The sequence below is a fragment of the Ovis canadensis genome, chromosome 4 (genome assembly GCF_042477335.2).
Source record: "Ovis canadensis isolate MfBH-ARS-UI-01 breed Bighorn chromosome 4, ARS-UI_OviCan_v2, whole genome shotgun sequence".
NCBI classification, from domain to species: Eukaryota; Metazoa; Chordata; class Mammalia; order Artiodactyla; family Bovidae; genus Ovis; species Ovis canadensis.
The window spans coordinates 128,422,419-128,443,492 of record NC_091248.1 but is presented as its reverse complement, the minus strand read 5'-3'; the positions used below and the strand labels follow the sequence as shown (position 1 = coordinate 128,443,492).

At 50.0% G+C, this 21,074-nt stretch overlaps 2 protein-coding genes across 15 annotated transcripts; one reads left to right on the top strand and one right to left on the bottom strand.

Moving 5' to 3' along the window:
* Positions 1 to 7,874: 7,874 nt before the first annotated feature.
* TMEM176A (transmembrane protein 176A) lies at positions 7,875 to 12,669 on the bottom strand. Its single transcript, XM_069587148.1, has 7 exons — positions 12,257 to 12,669; positions 11,287 to 11,497; positions 10,714 to 10,824; positions 9,540 to 9,596; positions 9,164 to 9,376; positions 8,517 to 8,627; positions 7,875 to 8,175 (listed from the first exon to the last, which is right to left on the bottom strand). The coding sequence occupies exons 2-7, from the start codon at positions 11,479 to 11,481 to the stop codon at positions 8,134 to 8,136; spliced, it is 729 nt and encodes a 242-aa protein (XP_069443249.1). The 5' UTR covers positions 11,482 to 11,497; positions 12,257 to 12,669; the 3' UTR covers positions 7,875 to 8,133.
* Positions 12,670 to 12,677: 8 nt separating this feature from the next.
* TMEM176B (transmembrane protein 176B) lies at positions 12,678 to 20,844 on the top strand. Of its 14 annotated transcripts, none has more exons than XM_069587140.1 (8): positions 12,689 to 12,838; positions 13,630 to 13,754; positions 15,196 to 15,427; positions 17,773 to 17,883; positions 18,501 to 18,557; positions 18,797 to 19,018; positions 19,908 to 20,027; positions 20,546 to 20,844. In XM_069587140.1, exons 3-8 carry the CDS (start codon positions 15,236 to 15,238, stop codon positions 20,636 to 20,638), a joined length of 795 nt encoding a protein of 264 aa, XP_069443241.1. In that variant the 5' UTR covers positions 12,689 to 12,838; positions 13,630 to 13,754; positions 15,196 to 15,235; the 3' UTR covers positions 20,639 to 20,844. The 14 variants fall into 14 exon arrangements, with proteins under 14 accessions (XP_069443244.1, XP_069443241.1, XP_069443234.1 ...); XM_069587133.1 differs by having other exon boundaries at positions 20,543 to 20,844; XM_069587132.1 differs by having other exon boundaries at positions 12,690 to 12,838; positions 13,688 to 13,754; positions 20,543 to 20,844.
* Positions 20,845 to 21,074: the final 230 nt, after the last annotated feature.

Below are 21,074 nucleotides of genomic sequence, written 5' to 3'. Positions count from 1 at the left end.
TTCTTCAATTTGAGTCTGAATTTGGTAATAAGGAGTTCATGATCTGAGCCACAGTCAGCTCCTGGTCTTCTTTTTGTTGACTATATAGATCTTCTCCATCTTTGGCCGCAAAGAATATAATCAATCTGATTTCGGTGTTGACCATCTGGTGATGTCCATGTGTAGAGTCTTCTCTTGTGTTGTTGGAAGAGGGTGTTTGCTATGACCAGTGCATTTTCTTGGCAAAACTCTATTAGTCTTTTCCCTGCTTCATTCCATTCCACATTCCAAGGCCAAATTTGCCTGTTCCTCCAGGTGTTTCTTGACTTCCTACTTTTGCTTTCCAGTCCCCTATAATGAAAAGGACGTCTTTTTTTGGGTGTTAGTTCTAAAAGGTCTTATAGGTCTTCATAAAACCGTTCAACTTCAGCTTCTTCAGCGTTACTGGTTGGGGCATAGACTTGGATAACTGTGATATTGAATGGTTTGCCTTGGAGACGAACAGAGATCATTCTGTCATTTTTGAGATTGCATCCAAGTACTGCATTTCGGACTCTTGTTGACCATGATGGCTACTCCATTTCTTCTGAGGGATTCCTGCCCGCAGTAGTAGATGTAATGGTCATCTGAGTTAAATTCACCCATTCCAGTCCATTTTAGTTTGCTGATTCCTAGAATGTCGACGTTCACCCTTGCCATCTCTTGTTTGACCACTTCCATCATGGACCTGACATTCCAGTTCCTACACAATATTGCTCTTTACAGCATTGGATTTTGCTTCTATCACCAGTCACATCCACAGCTGGGTATTGTTTTTGCTTTGGCTCCATCCCTTCGTTCTTTCTGGAATTATTTCTCCTCTGATCTCCAGTAGCATATTGGGCACCTAATGATCTGGGGAGTTCCTCCTTTGGTATCCTATCATTTTGCCTTTTCATACTGTTCATGGTGTTCTCAAGGCAAGAATATTGAAGTGGCTTGCCATTCCCTTTTCCAGTGGACCACATTCTGTCACACCTCTCCACCATGACCCACCAGTCTTGGGTTGCCCGGGAGGCATAGGTTGGTTTCATTGAGTTAGACAAGGCTGTGGTCCTAGTGTGATTAGACTGACTAGTTTTCTATGAGTATGGTCTCAGTGTGTCTGCCCTCTGATGCCCCTTGCAACACCTACCATCTTACTTGGGTTTCTCTTACCTTGGACGTGGGGGTATCTCTTCACGGCTGCTCCAGCAAAGCACAGCCGCTGCTCCTTACCTTGGATGAGGCGTATCTCCTTACCGCCACCGTTCCTGACCTTCAACGTGGGATAGCTCCTGTAGGCCCTCCTGCGCCTGCGCAGCCACCGTTCCTCCGGCTGCTCCTCCCAGCTGCGGGCCCTGCCCTCCGGCGTGGGTGGCTCCTTCCAGCTGCCTCCCCTGGCCTCGGGCTCGGGGTTGCTCCTCAGGGTCACCACCCCTGGCCTTGGGTGCGAGGTGACTTCTCCCGGCCGCCACTGGCCTCGGTCGCGGGGTAGCTCCTGCTGGCCGCTGCCCTGACCTCGGACGCAGGGTGTCTCCTCTCGGCCACCCTTGACCTCGGACGCGGGGTAGCTCCTCTTGGCCGTCGCCCCAGACCTTGGACACAGGGTAGCTCCTCTCGGCCGTTCCTGGGCCGTCGCAGCCTGTCACTCTAGGCCGCTGCCCTTGTCCTCGGACGTGGGTAGCCCCTCTCGGCTGCGCTTAGGGAGCCAGCTCTCGCAGCCGCCAGCGCTTAGGGAGCGGGCACTCAATACAGTATACTAATGCATATATATGGAATTTAGAAAGATGGTAATGATAACCCTATATGCGAGACAGCAAAGAGATACAGATGTATAGAACAGTCTTTTGGACTCTATGGGAGAGGGCGAGGGTGGGGTGGTTTGGGAGAATGGCATTAAAACATGTATATTATCATATGTGAAACGAATTGCCAGTCCAGGTTTGATGCATGATACAGGGTGCTCGGGGCTGGTGCACTGGGATGACCAGAGGGATGGTATGGGGAGGGAGGTGGGAGGGGGGTTCAGGATGGGGAACACATGTACACCCATGGCAGATTCATGTCAATGTATGGCAAAACCAATACAATATTGTAAAGTAAAAAAAAAAAAGTTCTTTTAAAAAATAATAAAATAAAAATAAAAAGTCTCTTTTCAAGAAAACAAAAACAAAAACAAATGAATCAGTTCTTCACATCAGGTGGTCAAAGTATTGGAGCTTCAGGTACAGCATGAGTCCTTCTGATGAGTATTCAGGACTGAACTTTAGAATGGACTGGTTGGAGCTCCTTGCAGTCCAAGGGACTCTCAAAAGTCTTCTCCAACACCACAGCTCAAAAGCATCCATTCTTTGGAGCTCAGCTTTCTTTATAGCCCAACCCTCACATCCATACATGACCACAGGAAAAACAATAGCTTTGACTAGATGGACCTTTGTTGGCAGAGTAATGTTCCTGCTTTTTAATATGCTGCCTAGGTTGGTCATAGTTTTTCTTCCAAGAAGCAATGTCTTTTAATTTCATGGCTGCAGTCACCATCTGCAGTGATTTTTGAGCCCCCCCAAATAAAGCCTGACACTGTTTTCACTGTTTCTCCATCTATTTCACATGAAGTGATGGGATCAGATGCCATGATCTTCGTTTTCTGAATGTTGAGCTTTAAGCCAACTTTTTCACTCTCCTCTTTCACTTTCATTAACAGGCTCTTTAGTTCTTCACTTTCTGCCATAAGGGTGGTGTCATCTGCATGTCTGAGGTTATTGACATTTCTTTCGGCAATCTTGTTTCCACCTTGTGCTCCATCCCAGCCCAGCGTTTCTCATTATGTACTCTGCATACAAGTTAAATAAGCAGGGTGACAACATGCAACTTTGAAGTACTATTTTCCCAATTTTGAACCAGTCCATTGTTTCATGTCCAGTTCTAACTGTTTCTTCTTGACCTGCATACAGGTTTCTCATGAGGCAGGTAAGATGGTCTGGTATTTCCATCTCTTGAAGAATTTTCCACAGTTTATTGTGATCCACACACTCAAAGGCTTTGGCATAGTCAACGAGGCAGAAGTAGATGTTTTTCTGGAGCTTGCTCTCTTTTTTTATGATCCAATGGATGTTGACAATTTGATCTCTGGTTCCTCTGCCTTTTCTAAAACCAGCTTGAACATCTGGAAGTTCACGGTTCACGTATTGCTGAAGCCTGGCTTGGAGAATTTTGAGCATTACTTTGCTAGTGTGTGAGATGAGTGCAATTGTGTGGTAGTTTTGAACATTCTTGGCATTGTCTTTCTTTGGGATTGGAATGAAAACTGACCTTTTCCAGTCCTGTGGCCACTGCTGAGTTTTCCATATTTGCTGTCATATGAGTGCAGCATCATCTTTTAGGATTTGAAATAGCTCAGCTGGAATTCCATCACCTCCACTAGATATGTTCAAAGTGATGCTTCCTAAGTCCCACCTGACTTTACACTTGAGGATGTCTGGCTCTTGGTGAGTGAATGTATACACATCTGGAAATGAGTTGGAGATGCTGAGATAGGGATGGACAAATAACCACAAATTTGTCTCCTTATCATTATGAATTATCATGAGAATAAAACTGATCTTTGCTTTTCCGTGTGTGGGTCTTTGTATTTTAATACATTCATGTAACCAGTACCACGATCAGGACAAAGACCAGGACAAAGACCAGAATATCATCACCACTCCCTCACCCCCTGCCAAACTCCTGTGTGCTGGCTTCTTTTTTACTCACATGGAAATGTTGATGCACAACATTGTTCATATGTTAAATATAATTGTGTGTTTGTTGCTCAGTCGTGTCCAACTCTTTGTGACCCCATGGACTGTAGCCCACCAGGCGTCTCTGTCCATGAAATTCTCCAGGCAAGAATACTGGAGTGGGTTGCCATTCCCTTCTCCAGGGAGTCTTCCCAACTGAGGGATCGAATCTGGGTCTCCTGCATTGCAGGCAGATTCTTTACCATCTAAGCCACGAGGGAAACCCAAATATAAATACAGATATAAAATTTAAAAATATTGTGCCACTTTCCAAAATCACTGCAGATGGTGACTGCAGCCATGAAATTAAAAGACGCTTACTCCTTGGAAGAAAAGTTATGAGCAACCTAGATAGCATATTCAAAAGCAGAGACATTACTTTGCTGACTAAGGTCCGTCTAGTCAAGGCTATGGTTTTTCCAGTAGTCATATATGGATGTGAGAGTTGGACTGTGAAGAAGGCTGAGCGCCGAAGAATTGCTGCTTTTGAAGTGTGGTGTTGGAGAAGACTCTTGAGAGTCCCTTGGACTGCAAGGAGATCCAACCAGTCCATTCTGAAGGAGATCAACCCTGGGATTTCTTTGGAAGGAATGATGCTAAAGCTGAAACTCCAGTACTTTGGCCACCTCATGCGAAGAGTTGACTCATTGGAAAAGACTTGGATGCTGGGAGGGATTGGGGGCAGGAGGAGAAGGGGATGACAGAAGATGAGATGGCTGGATGGCATCACTGACTCGATGGGCGTGAGTCTGAGTGAACTCCGGGAGTTGGTGATGGACAGGGAGGCCTGGAGTGCTGCCATTCATGGGGTCGCAAAGAGTCGGACACAACTGAGTGACTGAACTGAACTGAACTGAACTGGCTTGCCATCATGGTTTCTGATGAGAAGGGTCATTTGGATTCTCTATAGGTAATAGGTCATTTTTGTCTGGCTTTTTTCAAGATTTTTGTTTGCCTTTAGTTTTTAGCCACATGACAGCTCCTCCAGTGCAAGGTAAGGGGTCCTGATTCCAGGAGGGAACGAGTGCAATGTGAGAAGGAAGGAGAGCCTGACTGTACAATGGCCACAGTGACCTCTTTATCTCTAGGAATGCTCTTTGCCTGAAAGTCTGATTTTAATGGCACTGTGTCAATTCAATTGTTAGATCTTTTCCCCATCCTCTTACTTGCAATCTTTCCATACCCTTGTTTTTGATATGCTCCTTGTAAATAGTATATGGGTGAATTAAAAAAGAAACCACAATCTATCTATGTGTTTCAAACGGACTATTTTGCCCATTCATATTTATCACAGTTCCTCATATAATTTAATTTATAGTCATTTTCTATTTTTTGCTTCACTGATTGATTTTTTTCTCCAAACTGAAAGTTACAATTGTAAGATTATTTCTATTCTTTTTTTGGGTCTATTTTATTTTTATCAAACTCTAGTTGATTTATAATGTTGTGTTAGTTTCTGGTGTACAGCAAGCAGACTCATATATATACATATATAGTTTATTACAAGATATTGAATATAATTCCAGGTGCTTTATAGCAGGACCTGGCTATTTATCCATATTATATATAGTAGTTTGTATCTGCTAATCCCAAAGTCGTAATTTATCCCTCTCCACCCTCTTTCCCCTTTGATAACTGTAAGTTTATTTTCTATGTCTGTGAATCTGTTTCTGTTTTGTAAATAAGTTCATTTGGGTGTTTTAGATTTCACATATAAGTGATATCATATGATATATTTCTCAGTCTGACTGACTTTACTTAATATGATGATCTCTAGGTCCATCCATGAACTAATGAAATAATGAACTAAATGAAATAATGCCATTTGCAGCAACATGGGTGGACCTAGAGATTATCAAATTAAGTGAAGTCAGTCAGACTGAGAAATATAATATCATATGATATCACTTATATGTGAAATCTAAAAAACTCAAATGAACTTATTTATGAAACAGAAACAGATTCACAGACATATATATGAAGAAGGCAATGGCACCCCACTCCAGCACTCTTGCCTGGAAAATCCCATGGATGGAGGAGCCTGGTGGGCTGCAGTCCATGGGGTCGCTAAGAGTTGGACACAACTGAGCGACTTCACTTTCAATTTTCACTTTCATGTATTGGAGAAGGAAATGGCAACCCACTCCAGTGTTCTTGCCTGGAGAATCCCAGGGATGGGGGAGCCTGGTGGGCTGCCATCTATGGGGTCGTGCAGAGTCTGACATGACTGAAGCGACTTAGCAGCAGCAGTAGTATATATATATATATATGTATATATATAAACATAAATAAAATATTATATATATGTATAAATACAACATCTTCTTTACCCATTCATCTGTCAATGAACATTTAGGTTGCTTCCATGTGTTGGCTACTATAAACAGTGCTATGAATATTGGGGTGCATTTATCATTTTGCATGTCTGTAGCTTTTCTTTTTTATTGACATGTATCATTTTGAATTAGAATTTTCTCCAGATATATATCCAGCAGTGGGATTTCTGGGTCATATGGCAGCTCTATTTTTAGTTTTTTAAGAAAACTCCATACTATTTTCCATAGTGGCTGGACCAACTTACATACCCACCAACGGTATCGGAGGGTTCCCTTTTCTCCTCACCCTCTCCAAATCTTATTATTTGTAGACTTTTTGATGATATCTGTTCTGACTACTGTGAGGTGATATCTCATTGTAGTTTTGATTTATATTTCTCTAAAAATTTGCAATGTTGAACATCATGTATGACAAAGGTTAAATATAATCAATATCTTTAGTTCTTTTCTCAACTAGACTCCAGGATTGTTGCTTAGAGAATCCCACGGACAGAGGAGCTTTGTGGGCTGCTGTCCATAGGACCACACAGAGTTGGACATGTTGAAGTGACTTAGCCTGCACGCTTGCATTGGAGAAGGAAATGGCAACCCACTCCAGTATCCTCGCCTGGAGAATCCTAGGGACGGAGGAGCCTGGTGGGCTGCCGTCTATGGGGTCGCACAGAATCGGACATGACTGAAGCGACTTAGCAGCAGCAGCAGCAGACAAGAGGGAGTCATGTAATGTTGCAATTTCTTTTTAGTTAATGCCATTTGACAGATTTAAGACATTCTCTTTGTTTTTTTGTAAATTTACTTTGATGTGTTTAGATGATAATTTCTTTTTATTTACTTTGTTTTGTATTTGTCGTGCTTCCTTTCTCTGAGAATTCTTTCCCCTTGTTGACACTGCTGTGTATCCTTTTGCTCTAATAAAACTCAGCGGTGAGTACAACTTGATGTGGAGTTCGTTCCTTCAAGCGAAGCACTGAGCGTGTGGGTGGCTGTGGGACTCCGAATGGGTAGATGCTGGTTTCAAGATTCAGTTCTCTGAATTCATGCTCCTGCTTCTATGATGGCTTATTCAGGTTGGCCATGAATTTAAAAACACATGACTCCTATTTTATCCAGAAGTTATAGGTATCTTTTTTCGTGGGTGGTAGTGATTTAGTTGCTAAGTCATGTCCAACTCTTGCAACCCCATGGACTGTAGCCCACCAGGCTCCTCTATCCATGGGATTCTCCAGGCAAGAAAACTAGAGTGGATTGCCATTTCCTTCTCCAGAGGATCTCCCTGATCCTGGAATAGAACCCTGGTCTCCTGCATTGCAGGCAGATTCTTTACCGACTGAGCTGTGAGGGAAGCCTCCCCCTGCCTTTTTTTTCATGGGACAAGTATCCAAGGTTTGTATTTCGTCACACTGTTGGATGTTCTAGCTTTATAAAAAAAGATTTCTGAAATGATTGCATCTCAGTGTTATCTTATCTAATTCTTAATATTTCCAAACAGTCAAAATTAAAAAACGTCCAACTCTCAAATGGTCAAGGATTTACCCTCTTAACTCTGAACTGTGACTAGCTGGGCTCAGAGTCTCCCTTCCTTTTATCCATCCCTGGGTATTTGAACCTAGAGTTCCCAGTACCAGCCTTAAAGAGACTGTTTTCAGGGATGGGTACTCTAGCCCCAGAGAGGGGTTGGGAGTGGGAGGATCTTCCTAACTTTGCTGTTGGCTCATTCTTCTCTGTCTTCCTCCAACCAAGAGAAATACCCTAGGCAAGAAGCTGGGAGCAACAATACAGGAGTTTATTATCATCAGTACTCAAGAGGGGCATGAGGCAGGCAGGTGGTGAAGGTGAGCTGGAAGTAGGCAAGAACAGCTGAGACGGTGGAGCAGGCAGTGGCTGCGGCCATGCGGGAGGATCACTGGGGCAGACAGAGCCTCTCTTCCTGGCCTGGCTCTTCTCCCACGAGGCAGATGCTTGGACACCCAGTCCAGGTGGGAGCTCCAGGCATGAGTCCTCCAGAGAGGCAGGGCTGGATCTCACTCACTTCTGGCAGTTTCTTCCAAGGGTAGGTCTCTTTTCTAAGGGAAAAGGAGAGGGTGAGACAGCCCACGGGGGAGAGACAGCATAAACGCTCTCCTCCAGGGCAGCTCAGTTCTGGAGTCAATCGGATCTGACATCAGCCTCGTGCAAAGAGCCCCAGGTCCCATCATGGACCTGCACGTCCCTGGCTCCATAGGGTCTTTGGACTGGCTACCACTTAGTCAGGGATAGGAGCTCTCTGGGCTGGGCCACCATGGGGGTAGAAAGACAGGAATCATGCCCACTGAGACTCTCTAAGGACCCTTTTCTCCTCCCTAAACCACCCACTCTCCATTCCTGTTCCCTTGCTGCCCCCACCACACAAGCTTTAGGGACTCACCTCCTTACGCCTGTATCTTCTCCAGCAGCACAGACACAGGGGCAGCAGAGATGCCAGAAGCAGTAGAATCCATACCCCTAACAGCATGGCATTAATGCTTATGAACAGGGCCTGGGGACAGAGGACCAAAGCCGTGAGCCCCCAGAGTGACTGTTGCCACGTGGAGTCTGTGTCCCCCTTCCACATGGCACAGGGTCACTCTCCACCCCATTCGTCCCATTCCCCACGTCTGTAGCTTCCAGGGTTGGGGAGGTGGGATGACGAAGGAGCCCTGTGTTGGGGGGTCTGTGGCTGTAGCATGGAGAGAGCACCTCGGTTTCCTCATCAGAAAGGGACAGGCTTGGGCAGTGATCTGTTTTCCCTGACAACTCCGAGACCTAAACGGGCATTGAACCCCTTCACACCCCGTCCCATTTGTGCAATACTAGCTCTATTGGCTCATTTATTCTGAGTTCGACATTTGTATTTCCCACGGATCTGTAACTGCCCACAAACTGCAGGGACTGCTTGTGTTTTGTTCACTGCTATGTCTGTTTGTCAAGGCAGAACAGGTCACACCCTCTTTGATGGATGGCCTCCCTCCCGTCCACGGTTGGACTGCCCCCACCCCGTCCCCCACCTGCTGCTGTGTGTCCCCGCCCGGCTACCTTCAGCATGTTCACGTAGGTGGTGCACTGTTGCAGCCTCTCGAGGTCCGGACTCAGGGGGCTGGGGGCCCCTGTGGGCCTCCAGGAGGGGGAGACATTACAGATGCCCTTATAGAAAATAAAGTGGTACTCATAGAATCTTCCAGCCCCGATTATGATGGCAGCAGTGGCCGTGGAGAAGGCTGCCAGGGCAAGCAGGGTCCTCAGCAGGGCCTGGTGAGGAGCAGACACAGAGAGACCTTGGAGACTCAGTTTCTCTGGCACCCACCCTGGGGCCAGGGGTGGGAGTTGGGGAGGGGCATGTGATGGAGCCAGAGGCTTGGGAAGGCCTCCAGCTTCTGGGCCTGGTGTTCACCCTTGCCCTTCCCCAACTCACCCAGTAGATGCCACCTCGTTTCTCGTAAATGAAGGCGACAGCTCCAGCCAGCACAGCCTGGGGAGAGGTTGAAGCCACAGGGTTTGTGCAGAACCCCCAACCCCCCCATCCCCTGCCTCCTCCCCAGCTGCCTGCTTCCTTTTTCCTCCATGACTCCCGCAGTCGTCTAGCTGGCCCTTCCCCACAGCACTCCGCACAGGCCCGAGGTCTGTGGTCTGTAAGATTATGGGGAGAGTATTGAGGCCTGAATTAAAACTCCGGAGGCTGTAGGACCCTCTACTTAGGAGACATCGGACAAATGCTCATGGTCAAGTCAGGAGTGAGCCCTCCTTCCCCCTCCAAACTCTCTCTTTTGAGGCAGCGCCAGGGGCTTTACAAAAGCTCCAGGGTGGTGGGGTGGAAGGTCCAGGTTGTTGGAGGAGCTCTTGGTACAGGATGAGGGTCAGCCGTCTCTGGGTGGGCATGGGCGCCCATTCCAACAGCTCAGCCTCCCGCCCAGCGGGCCTTCCAGGACAGGAAGCCTGGTCAATCCTGGAGGAAAGATGGATCAGGGTCCTGTCTGGCAACGCTGTAGCTCATCTCAGTGTGTTTTTGCCATGGGGTGGATGAGGATGGTTACTTTTGGCTCCTCTCTTCATATGTGCACTTTGCTGTTGTTCTGTGAGTGTGGGCAGGATACGGGGTGCCTCGGTCCTGCCATGACCCGCCCCCCCATCTCCTGCTGCAGGTGGCATACCTCCTTCTGCTGACATCACCACTGTGGTCCAGGTTTCCCCCTCCCCCGAGAGCCCGGTGTGCAGGACCTGCAGAGGACCATGCGAAGCCACCAGGAGGTGCCCCTGGCTTGCACATCCTCCGGCTCATCCTGCCTCCCCCATCTCAAAGCAGTGCCAGAGTCTAGAGATGAGCCCGCCCAAGATCCTCAGCTGATCTCCTGCTGAAGGTGGGAGAAGTGGTGGGAGAGGCCCTGGGCAGCGGCCTGGTAGAGCTAACCAGTGACCGTGGCCCTCCCAGCCCTTGGCTCAGCTGGTTGCTGTCAGTAGAAGCAGGGCATAGGCCTGGAGGAGCCGGGGTTGTGTTTGGGTGCTAACAGTCCACATTTTGCTGGGTCGATGGTAGCGGCCTCTCTCTCTCCTCGGGTCCATTCTTCCCACTGTCCTCCCGCCCCACTCACCACAGCCCCCGTCCAGATGGGAGCTCCCGAATTCCTCAGGGTGGTGGAGGAGAAGATGTAGAGGAATCCTCCCAGGACCCCGCTCAGCACCCCCAGCACGATCTGCATCACCTGAAAGATGAGAAACCTAAGCACGCGGATCCCGGGAGCAACCCTCTGTGCCTAAGTCTCAGGGTAGCTTTGGGGAGACCTGCCACTCCAGGTATTAACAATTAGAACCTCATGAAAGAGAGAGAAAAAGAGGGGGGAAGGGAAGGCAGAGGAGAGGAGGAGAGACAAGGGGAGGGGAGGGAGAGGATGAACTCAGGGCTCTCCAAGCTAGGACTTTAAAAGGTCAGGGGCTCCTTTGCACCCTTCAGCCCATAACCTACCCTACCTACAGCTCTCACTGAGAGGTAAGTGGTGGGAAAAGCAGGAACTTGATCTCTGGTTAGAAGATAAGACTGGCTTAGCATCCTGTTCGGAGTGAGGCTGGCAGGGAGCTTGCATAGCGAGGGGAGAGGGGCTTCCCCTTCCAGGTCTGGGGAGCCTGGGCACCTGTCCGCGCCCCTCGCGGCTGGCAGCCTTACTCACCCAGGAGGTCACCAGCAGCCTGTGGTGGCCCAGGGCCCGGGAGGTGGCGTGGGGCCCGGGCAGGAGGAGGGGCTGCAGCAGGGAGCACCCGCCTAGCAGGAGCTTGGCCAGACCCGACTCATGGTGGAAGTGCAGCTGGATGCAGACAGGCTGGGGAGCCCTGGGGGCTGCCTCCCTGTGGTCCACCATCTCCATGCCTCTGGACACCTGCCTGGCAGGGAGGAAGGGAGTGTTGGGGGTGAAGAGTGGGCAGGAGAAGGTTGGCATGGATTCCACAGGAGCTGGTGGAGACCCCCCACACCACCCTGGGTCACAGAACAGCACCCAGGACCTGTCTTGAGGGGGCATCTCATGAAGGATGCTTGAGTCTCCCGAGGCTGGGACCACTGCTTGGTTCATGGGGCCTCCCCTTCACCCCAGACCTTCCCTTCATCCTCCTCCCACCACCTTGGGGGCTGGACCAGGCCATGGCCCAGAGTTCTCACTTCTCCCCTCTGCCCCCAGCAGGCTTGTGTCACCCCAGTACACCCGCCCCTGGCTCCTCTCTCTGCCTCTTCCCCTTTGGAGCCCCCCGGCTGCTGGGCAGAACCGAGTCCTGGCTGCCTGCTGAACTTCTCCAGAAGCAGCTGTTCCCTAGCTGAGTCTGGGGACCCTCCAGCAACCCTTAAATACTTCTCTCCTCACCAATGGCTCCTCAGTCCTGTTCTAACTGCCCTCCCCACCCCACCAACCCAGCATGAAGGATGAAGCCATGGGTGGAGATGGAGACCAAAGGTGGGAATGACTTGGCATCAGTGCACCTGGCCCCCCACTCCTGTACCTTCCTGGAGGCCCCTCCTCTGCAGGGGAGGTTGGTCCCTCCCTCTCTCCCTGCCCAGCAAGTTCTGGAGGGCCTGTGGCGGCAGGGTGGGGCCTCCTCTGAGAAGGGTCTTGGGGGAAAGGGTCCCCCCAGGCTATGGACCTGCCTTACCTGCTCTCCTCAGGGACCGGCAGTGGAGAGTGGTGGGCAGGGCTGGGGAGACCAGAGCAGGCAGAAGCGGGAGGTACTTGGTGGAGTGCCAGCAGGGAAGGATGAGGCAACTTCCCAGCTGGAGCATAGGGCCCCTCCAAGGTTTTCCAGCTTCTGGGGAAAGCTGGGCTCTGGCGTCCGGGAGAGAGCAAGGGCCAGGTGGGTGGCCTGGGAGATGGAAGAGCTGACCAGCCCTGGGAAACCCTAAGAGGCCATTCTGTCTCCCGTCCCCACCAGGGCAGGGGCTTTCTGATCAAGAATTCCCCCAGTGTGTGTGCTGTCCGAGTAGGTATGGACGTGCCAGAGTGTATGTGTGTGTGTGTTCTCTGCCTTCTCTGGCCAGCCTGACTGTCTACTCAAGACCAAACCCCCCTAGAGGGGCCCCTTTGGCCCAGCTTCTTTCTGGGAAGTCAAGATGCTGAAGGTCAGGTCCTCATCACTCCATCCCTCCTTCTGTTCTCTCCCACCCCCCAGTGGGTCTCAGCTCTGGGCAGCTCCTCCCAGCTCTGCCCGGCTCGGCCGCTGGCTCCCAGAGGACAGCAGGTGAGAAGAGCCTTTACAGTCTAGATGATCCCCCCTTCCAGGAGACACTCACCGCCAGACCCCACCCCCCAACTCTCTCTAGGAGGCTCCAAGACCAGTCCCCGAAGCCCCCATCCTGTCTCACAGGATGCCATTCTGCCCGGTTCCTGGTTCCCCTAGGACCTGCTTGGAAGGGAGGGATACATTAGCGAGAGGAAGGGACCCTAGAAAAATGCCTGGGGAGGGCCGGGAGCCCATGTATGGCCACATCAACTGGGCGGCTGTCCCTCCCTAGTGCCTCATGCCTCTATTCCAGGGGTGAGGCGGCTGAGGCTAAGGAGGGTTCCTGGTGAGAGGTCTTTTGGTAGGAAAGGTGGAAGGTGGAGGGCCCAGGGTATAGCATGGGCTCTGGCCGGTTCTCTCCAGCTTGAGGGGGAAAAGGGAGGAGCCGGGCAGAGAGGAGGGTCCAGGGCTGCGAGGAAGAGCTCCTTAGCCTCTGAAGTCAGGGTGGCGTGAAAGGGAACCTTCATGGGGCTGGCCTGGCTCAGAGGAAGAGCAGGAATCTAGGCTGATCTGGGGACTGGAGTTGGGAGCGGGGTGTGGAGGGGGAAGTGGTGGTACCCAGAGGACTTGGAGGGGGTAGGGGGGATGTACTGGTACCCAGAGGCTTGGAGGAGGGTGGAGGGGGGAGATAGCAGTACCCACAGGACTTGCGGGGGGGTGGAGGGGGGAAGAGGTGGTACCCAGAGGACTTGGAGGCAGCTGGAGCCTAAGCCACTTTCTGGGCCTTAATATGATGCTTATCCCTGGAGCCCAAGGATGATCTGGCTGGAATTCTGACTGGGCTTCCTGGGATGGGTCTGTGAACAGGTCTGAACCTCCTTGCGCATCTGCAGAATCATCAGACACCCGACTTGTATCCTTCACAGGAGGCCAGGTAGGTGAAGCATGAAGCTGCTCTGAGAAGCTTGTACAATACTTTAACTTTACAAGACTTTAAATTTATCGTCCTCACTGATGTTATTAGAATCATTATTAATAATGCTATGATTTAAACAGTGATCATTAGGATGACCATGAGAATTGCTTCTAGGGGATTTCTTTTGGAACAAGGCAAGTTGATTCCAAAATACGCAAGGAGAAGTAATCTAGCAAAAGTGGCCATCAAAGAGAAAAGTAACATGGTGAGGGGGTCAATGAAATAGCTCAGCTAAATATGAAACTCTGTATTTATAATTAAAACTTATGGCCATGGTGCATGACTCATCAGATCCACCAATGGGCCAGTTAAAGAGTAAAACAGACTTGGTTTCCTATGGGAATTTCACTTTTGCTCCAGGGAGCATTTTAAATCAGTGGGAGAAAGATGATGCATTCCATAAACAGGATATATTTTCAGAAGTTTAACATCTTAAAAAAACACAAAAAACAATTTGGATCCATTTTTCCCCAGCTTATAGGTAAGTTCCAGATAGATCAACATTTAAATGTGAAAACTGAAAACATAAAAGCACTTAGAAGAAAACAGGGAAGAATTATTATTTTATGATCTGGACATGGCAAAGTCCTTTTTAAGTATGCTATATAACCCAGAAATCATGAAAAAATGACTGAAAATTTTGATTATATAAAAATACAAGCTAAGTAAAAAATAAATTACAAATATTAAAGCCCTATCTGCAAGTCATGTCACAGATGGTAATTTTTCAAACACACAAAGAACTCCTATAAAGACCAAAACAAAACAATAAAACAAGGCAGTCAGGATATGAAAGGGAAGCTCACAAAAGAAGAGGAAAAAGGCTCTTAAACATGAAAAGAAAGTCAACCACAGTCATAATGGGAGAATTAACAGTATTGGAATAATCATAGAAGTGGATTGGAACAGCCACAGGAAGCATACTAGAAAATGGTAATATTTTTCTGCCTGGAAGGTAACTAGCTGGCTATGAGAGAAAGATATATAATTGGTATAATTATAATAGGAGAGAGGATTTTAGCAGTATACACTTACTTATCTTTTGATTTTTTTTTTTACCATATAAAAGTATTATGTGTAAATATACACACCATGCTGCTAAAATAATTCAGATTCCTTTCTTTGTTAATCCCAAACCCCAGACAAACTGTATCTGACCATTTGGGGAAGAGATCCCAGGATACATGTGGTGAAAACTCTACAAATGATTCAGATTTGTATTCCAAATTAAGATCAGGGACTTCCCTGGTGGTTCAGTGGTTAAGACTCTGAACTTTCTAGGCTGGGGCATGGGTTTGATCCCTGGTCAGAGAACTGAGATCTCACATGCAGGGACTTGACATGGAGACTATTTTCTTTCCCTGCACTCATGCTGTGTATTCCTTTTCTTCTTCCTCAGCTCTCAGACCTCACTCCTGTACATCTTCCCAGCAGGAAGGATGGCCCAGAACACGCTGACTGTGAATGGAGTTGATGTGGGCTCTACGCTCTCCCAGCCCACTCACATTGACATCCACATCCACCAGGAATCCGCTTTGGCACAACTGCTAAAAGCTGGGAGTTCCCTGGTGGAGCGCCTGTCTCACCGTCCTGCCAAGGCCAGGATAGGCTATGGACAGCTGGCACTAGGGGTAAGAGTGGGCTGGCTGGAGAGGTGGGTTAGCACGGTGACACAGGGGCAGGTAACACTCCTTCTCCAATATGATGTGAGAAAAGGAAGTGGGTAAAATCCCCATGAAAACTCACAACTTGTATCCCCGCTTGTTTGGAAGTTTCGACATAGAGATTGAGATGGAAAGAAGTAAGGGATTGTTTCTCTGGTGCAGTATGAGCAGCCCCAGCCAGGGGTAGGGGTGAGCAGGTGGAAGGATCGCTGGAGGCTTTTGAACCCATGTGGATGGAGGGCCTACAGATGCCAGGCGATATGATAGGCACGTTGCGGGGAAGGCTGAAGCCAGAATCCCTCGATGATCACCTCAAGGTGCTCAGTATTCCTCAGAAGGGTCAGGCAGCTACACAAACGCCTAGAGGTAAAGGTAGATCAGGTGGCCACCTGATGCGGAGAGCCAGCTCATCGGTAAAGACCCTGATGCTGGGAAAGATCAAAGGCAAAAGGAGAAGAGGGTGGCAGAAGATGAGATGGTTGTTTGGTATCACTGATTCAACGGACATGAGCTTGTAAGCAAGCTCTGGGAGTTGGTGATGGACAGGGAAGCCTGGTGTGCTGCAGTCCATGGGGCTGCAAAGAATTGGACACGACTGAGTGGTTGAACAACAACAACAGGTGATGTGCTTGGAAGACAGGACGGCCTCCTGCAGAGGGCCTCCTGCAAGGGATGGCATCTGAGCCAGACCTTGAATGGAGAAGCAATGTGTTTAACAGATAGAGGTGGAGGATGGGAGGAAAGGAATTTCAGGTTTTGAGAATGCCTAGAACAAAGGCAAAGAAGCCAGAAAGCGTAGGGCAGGTTCTGTCAGAGTAAAGAGAATGGGACTCCTGGCTGATTAGACTGGAAATATAAACCAGTATTGCTGAGAGCCTTGAGTGACTAGCTGAAGAGTTCGTCCTGGATCAGCTTCAATGGTGGGAAGGATTGGACATGGAGGGATTCGGGGCAGGTACCTGAGCTTCAGGCAGCCTCCCAGCCAGGTGGTGTCCAGGTAAGAAGTATGGAGGGTTAGTATCTGCGAGGTTACAGCAAAAATGAGGAGGAGAGAGTGGAGTCCAAGTCTTCAGTGGAGGGGGGGGTCACTTGGGAGTGGGTGGACTTGGGGCACCAGAGAGGAGAGGAGTCTGAGAGGATGCTGAGGTTTGGAGTGAGAGTGACCAGAAGACTGGAGTGCTGGAAGTCAGCAAGGCAGACTCCGGCGGTGTGGGGGGTGGGGTCTGGCATTTGGATGTGATGAATCTGAGAGGCTGGCAGGACATGTAGCTGATGATGTCCATGTAGGTGGTGACGTCCAAGAAGCCGTGATAGTCAGATCCTCCAGGAAACAGACACCCAGTGGGGAGCTAGGTGTGCAAAAGGTTTACTGGGGTGTAACATCATGCAGTGAAAAGGGCAGGAGTGGGTAGGGGGAGAGAGGAGGTCTTGATGGAGCCCTGATGAGGTCTGTAGTAGCCCAGTAGGGAGCTTGGGAGCAAAGACTGCCCACCACAGGAGTCCCGTTCTAGGTGGAAATGGCCCTCAAACCACCACCTTGCTTAGTCCTTGCTGGGCAGCTATCCCTAAAGAATGTGCCTTCGGCTTGAAAGATGAGGGGACCCCAAAAACGCTGACCACTGCAGGCTGTCAGCTAGTGAAGTGTGCAAGTCGCTCAGTCGTGTTTGACTCTTTGCGACCCCATGGACTGGAGCCCACCAGGCTCCTCTGTCAATGGGATTCTCCAGGCCAGAATACTGGAGTGGGTGGCCATTCCCTTCTCCAGGGGATTTTCCTGACCCAAGGATTAAACCTGGGTCTCCTGCATTGCCGGCAGATTCCTTACCGTCTAAGCCACCAGGGAAGCCCAGGCTGTCTGCCAACCACACTCCTTTCTGGAAGGAGGTCTTTGTGGCCCATCCTGGACAGGATGGTGGGCTTCCCATGGGAAAAAGAGGAGAAAAGAAGCAGGAAGCATCAAGTGGGATGGCAAGGTGTGGTATTTAGGAAAACTGGGATTTAGGAAAGAATGAAGGATAAAATGCTGTCAAGTCAGAGGGGTGAGGGAGAAGCAGGATGCACTGCTTCATGGATAGAACTTCCAGAATCCAAGCAGAGAAGTCAAGGCAGGGCAAGAGAGGGGAGCCATCTCCAGGGCTGTGCCCGGAGCCCGTGGGCTCATGGGAAGGGGCGTGGCTTTCCCCATCTCTTGCAGGTGACCCAGCTGTTGCTTGGGGCTATCAGCTGTGCTCTCCAGGAGCTGGGAGCTGGGTGACTGCACCGGGAGTGTGTGGGCTCATGGGAAGGGGCGTGGCTTTCCCCATCTCTTGCAGGTGACCCAGCTGTTGCTCGGGGCGATCAGCTGTGCCCTCGGTGGGCTTCTCTACTTGGGACCCTGGATTTGGCTGCGTGCCTCGGGCTGTGCCTTGTGGGCAGGGTTTGTGGTGAGTAAGAAAGGGGTTATGAATCTGCGTACGATCCTGAGGACTCCCGATTTCATCTGACCTTGGACGTTAAGCAGGGTCAGGCCTGGCTAGTACTTGGATGGGAGGGAAGGGCTGTGATCTCCTTGGGAGGCAAGTGGTCATGGACAAGGAGAAAGACAGTTCCTTTGGATCTGGGTCAGGGATCGGGGAGGAAACCACAGGCCCAGGGACCAAATGCCTTATGTTATGAGGACGCCGGTGGGATGAGATGGTTGGATGGCATCACCGACTCAATGGGACAAGAGTTTGGGCAAGCTCAGGAGATGGTGAAGGACAGGGAAGTCTGGTGTGCTGCTGTCCATGGGGTCGCAAAGAGTCAGACACCTCTTAGTGACTGAACAACAGTGATGAGGAGGCTGCCTTAGCGGATGGGCAAAACCCCTCCACCCTCCGTTTTCCTCTTAAAGGCGTGGCTGTGAAGAGTCGGGCAGTTGTAAATGGAGTCCTGTCTGTCTGCTAGGTTTTTTTGCATGGCTCTTGGATCCTGCTTCAAACTGGCTGTTCTGGGGCCTGTTGGAAGAAGTGTGATGGGAGACGGTCAACTGGAGGGCTTTTCTGGTGTCTTCTCTTCCTAGGCCATTGCAGCAGGCATTGGGGCTATTGTCCACGAGAAGCGCCGGGGCAAACTCTCGGTGAGTCAGGCATCCTCTGCCCCACCTTGTCCTCTGTCCTCCTACAATGTCTGTTTTCCTGCTCTATTTTTCTGTCTTCACTCCTTTGGTTTCAAATATCCTAAGATCTTTCCTGAAGGGGTAGGAAGGGTTTTTATCCCGGGCCAGGAAGCTGGGGAAGAGGAGGTTGGTTTGAGGCCGGGACCCCACGGCTCTGCCATCCATGGAGGGGGACCGCCTCTTGAACCTCTCTCTTCTAGGGCTGCGCATCAGGTCTGCTCACCCTGGCTGGCATCACCACAGCCGTGGCCGCTGTCGTCTTCTGTGTGAATAGCTTGCTCTGGGAAGATGATGGCTTCTATGACATCAGCTCCATGTGTGATTCCTTAGTCCCTGTCACCCCCACCTCTTGGTACCAGCGAAGAAGTTCCTATTCATCGTGGGAGGAGGAGAACTGCAGAAGATACATGCAAATGCTGGTGGTGAGAAAGGAGAGTCAGTCTCCCAAGAACACATCACAGCTGTAAATTGGGGGCCTGGGGCACCAGAGGGCAGACACGGAGGCCCTCTGAGCGTGGACCTCATCTGAGGTTGTTGGTTCAGGAGGTTTTAACTTAAACTGAAGACACCGTTCAGATCTCTGGGCATGATCATTCCCTGAATCAAAGGGGATGAGGAGCAAAGAGGGGACAGGATATCCTGAGCCACCCTTCTGTCTTTCCTGGTGTGTGACTGCTATCACTCATCCCCTGCCGGGTAACACACGGCCCCCAATGCAGTGACTTAACACTGCAGTTGGTTAGTATGTCTCCATTCTGTGGGTTGACTAGGCTCACACGGGCAGTCCTCACTTGGGTTTTCTCAGGCAGTTGCAGTCATGGGTCAGTTGGGTGTGAAGTCATTCAGGAACTTGATTGGCTGGACTGCCAAGATGGCACACTCACATGTCAGGGGGCTCAGCTGGGGAGTACCAGCCAGGGAGGCTACAATGGCTTCTCTGTGTGGCTTGGGCAACCGGGTTACAATAGGCAGCATCCCACTGTGAGCATTTTAAGATGTAGGCAATGGAGCTGCCAGGCCCTAGTGTCACTTCCACTGTATGTTGTTGATCAAAGCATTCCCAGGCTTTGATTCCAGATTCCAGGGGGTTGAGCAATAGTCTCCACCTCTTCACAGGGTGTGGTAAGGTCACCCTGCAGACAAGCAAATGGGATGGAGACTGGCTGCCCCTGTGGTTGGAAAATGCAGTCTGCTTCTGGGTGAGAAGGAGTTAGTTGAACAGACTCTGATACCTCCTAGCAAGATGAGAGTAACAGAGGAATCACAGGAGCTGACTCCTGACTGTAACTGTTTTTTCCCCTTTATCTTCAGGATTTGTTCCTAGGAATCCGTGCTCTGCTCCTGGCTATCTGTGCTCTGCAGGTCATTGTGTCCTTGGCTTCCCTGGGTGTGGGTCTTCGAAGCTTCTGTGGCCAGAGCTCCCGGGCCCTGGTGAGCTGTTAGGGAGAAAGATCTCCTGGAGGAGGAAATGGCAACCCACTCCAATATTCTTGTCTGGAGAATCCCAAAGACAGAGGAGCCTGGTGGGCTACAGTGCACTGGGTCACAGAAAGTCAGACATGACTGAAGCGACTGAGCACACACATCATGCAGGGAAAGGGCGGGTCTGGCCGGCGCAGCTCTAGGGAAGGACAGCGGGGCAGGAACATGGCTGAGCCGAAGTCATGCTCCCCTCACTCAGCCTTTGCCTGTGCTGGGCTCTGCCCTTCGCTGTCTGGGGAAGGTGACCCCATCACTTTGTCCTGGGTTAACATCTGCCTCCCCCGTTTCTTTGTTGTCAGTTCCGCACTTTCTCTCTTTTCTGGCCTAGATCTTGTCTAGCTCCCCTTCTTCCATCAGCTTTTCCTTCCCTCCTTCTTTCCTTTGCCTGATTGCCAAATGGAGCTGACTCTGTCCCATCCTTTGCCTCCCAAGGATTGATTTTCTTCCTGTTTTTCTTTTTTCAGCAGGATGAAGAAGGGTCAGAGAGGAATCTGCTGGGGGAGAATTCAATGCCCCCCTCCCCTTCCAAGGAGAAGACCACGGCTGTCATTGTACTGTGAGCGGCCAGAGACGCTTGCCTGGACCCTGCATGCCCCTCCCAAGTCGCCCAGGGCCCCTCACCACCCTGTCCCACAGACTTGCTTTCTGTGCTCACTTTTCTTCTCCCCACCCTCACCCACTGTGGCCACTCCAGGGTCTTCCATTCAGCAAACAGGTATTGTCACGTTTCCCCTAGTGCTGATTAAACAGAAGTAACCCCAAAGAATGATTTTGTGTGGAAAAGATGTAGTCTTTGTTTGTTAATGTACCCGGTGCACCGATACTCATGAAATTGAATGAGAATTATGCATGAGATCCAACCAATCCATCTTAAAGGAAATCAGTCCTGAATATTCATTGGAAGGACTGATGCTGAAGCTAAAACTCCAGTACTTTGGCCACTTGATGAATAGAACTGACTCATTTGAAAAGACCCTGATGCTGGGAAAGATTGAA

Bases quoted from the DNA above. Each gene is read 5' to 3' on its own strand.
- TMEM176A (XM_069587148.1), bottom strand. From the start codon at position 11,481: ATGGAGATGGTGGACCACAGGGAGGCAGCCCCCAGGGCTCCCCAGCCT. The intron at 10,825-11,286 runs GTGAGTAAGGCT...CTCATCTTTCAG, and splicing joins GGCTGCTGGTGACCTCCTGG to GTGATGCAGATCGTGCTGGG. The intron at 9,377-9,539 runs GTGAGTTGGGGA...GCTCCTCACCAG, and splicing joins AACGAGGTGGCATCTACTGG to GCCCTGCTGAGGACCCTGCT.
- TMEM176B (XM_069587133.1), top strand. From the start codon at position 15,236: ATGGCCCAGAACACGCTGACTGTGAATGGAGTTGATGTGGGCTCTACG. The intron at 17,884-18,500 runs GTGAGTAAGAAA...TTCTCTTCCTAG, and splicing joins CCTTGTGGGCAGGGTTTGTG to GCCATTGCAGCAGGCATTGG. The intron at 18,558-18,796 runs GTGAGTCAGGCA...TCTCTCTTCTAG, and splicing joins AGCGCCGGGGCAAACTCTCG to GGCTGCGCATCAGGTCTGCT.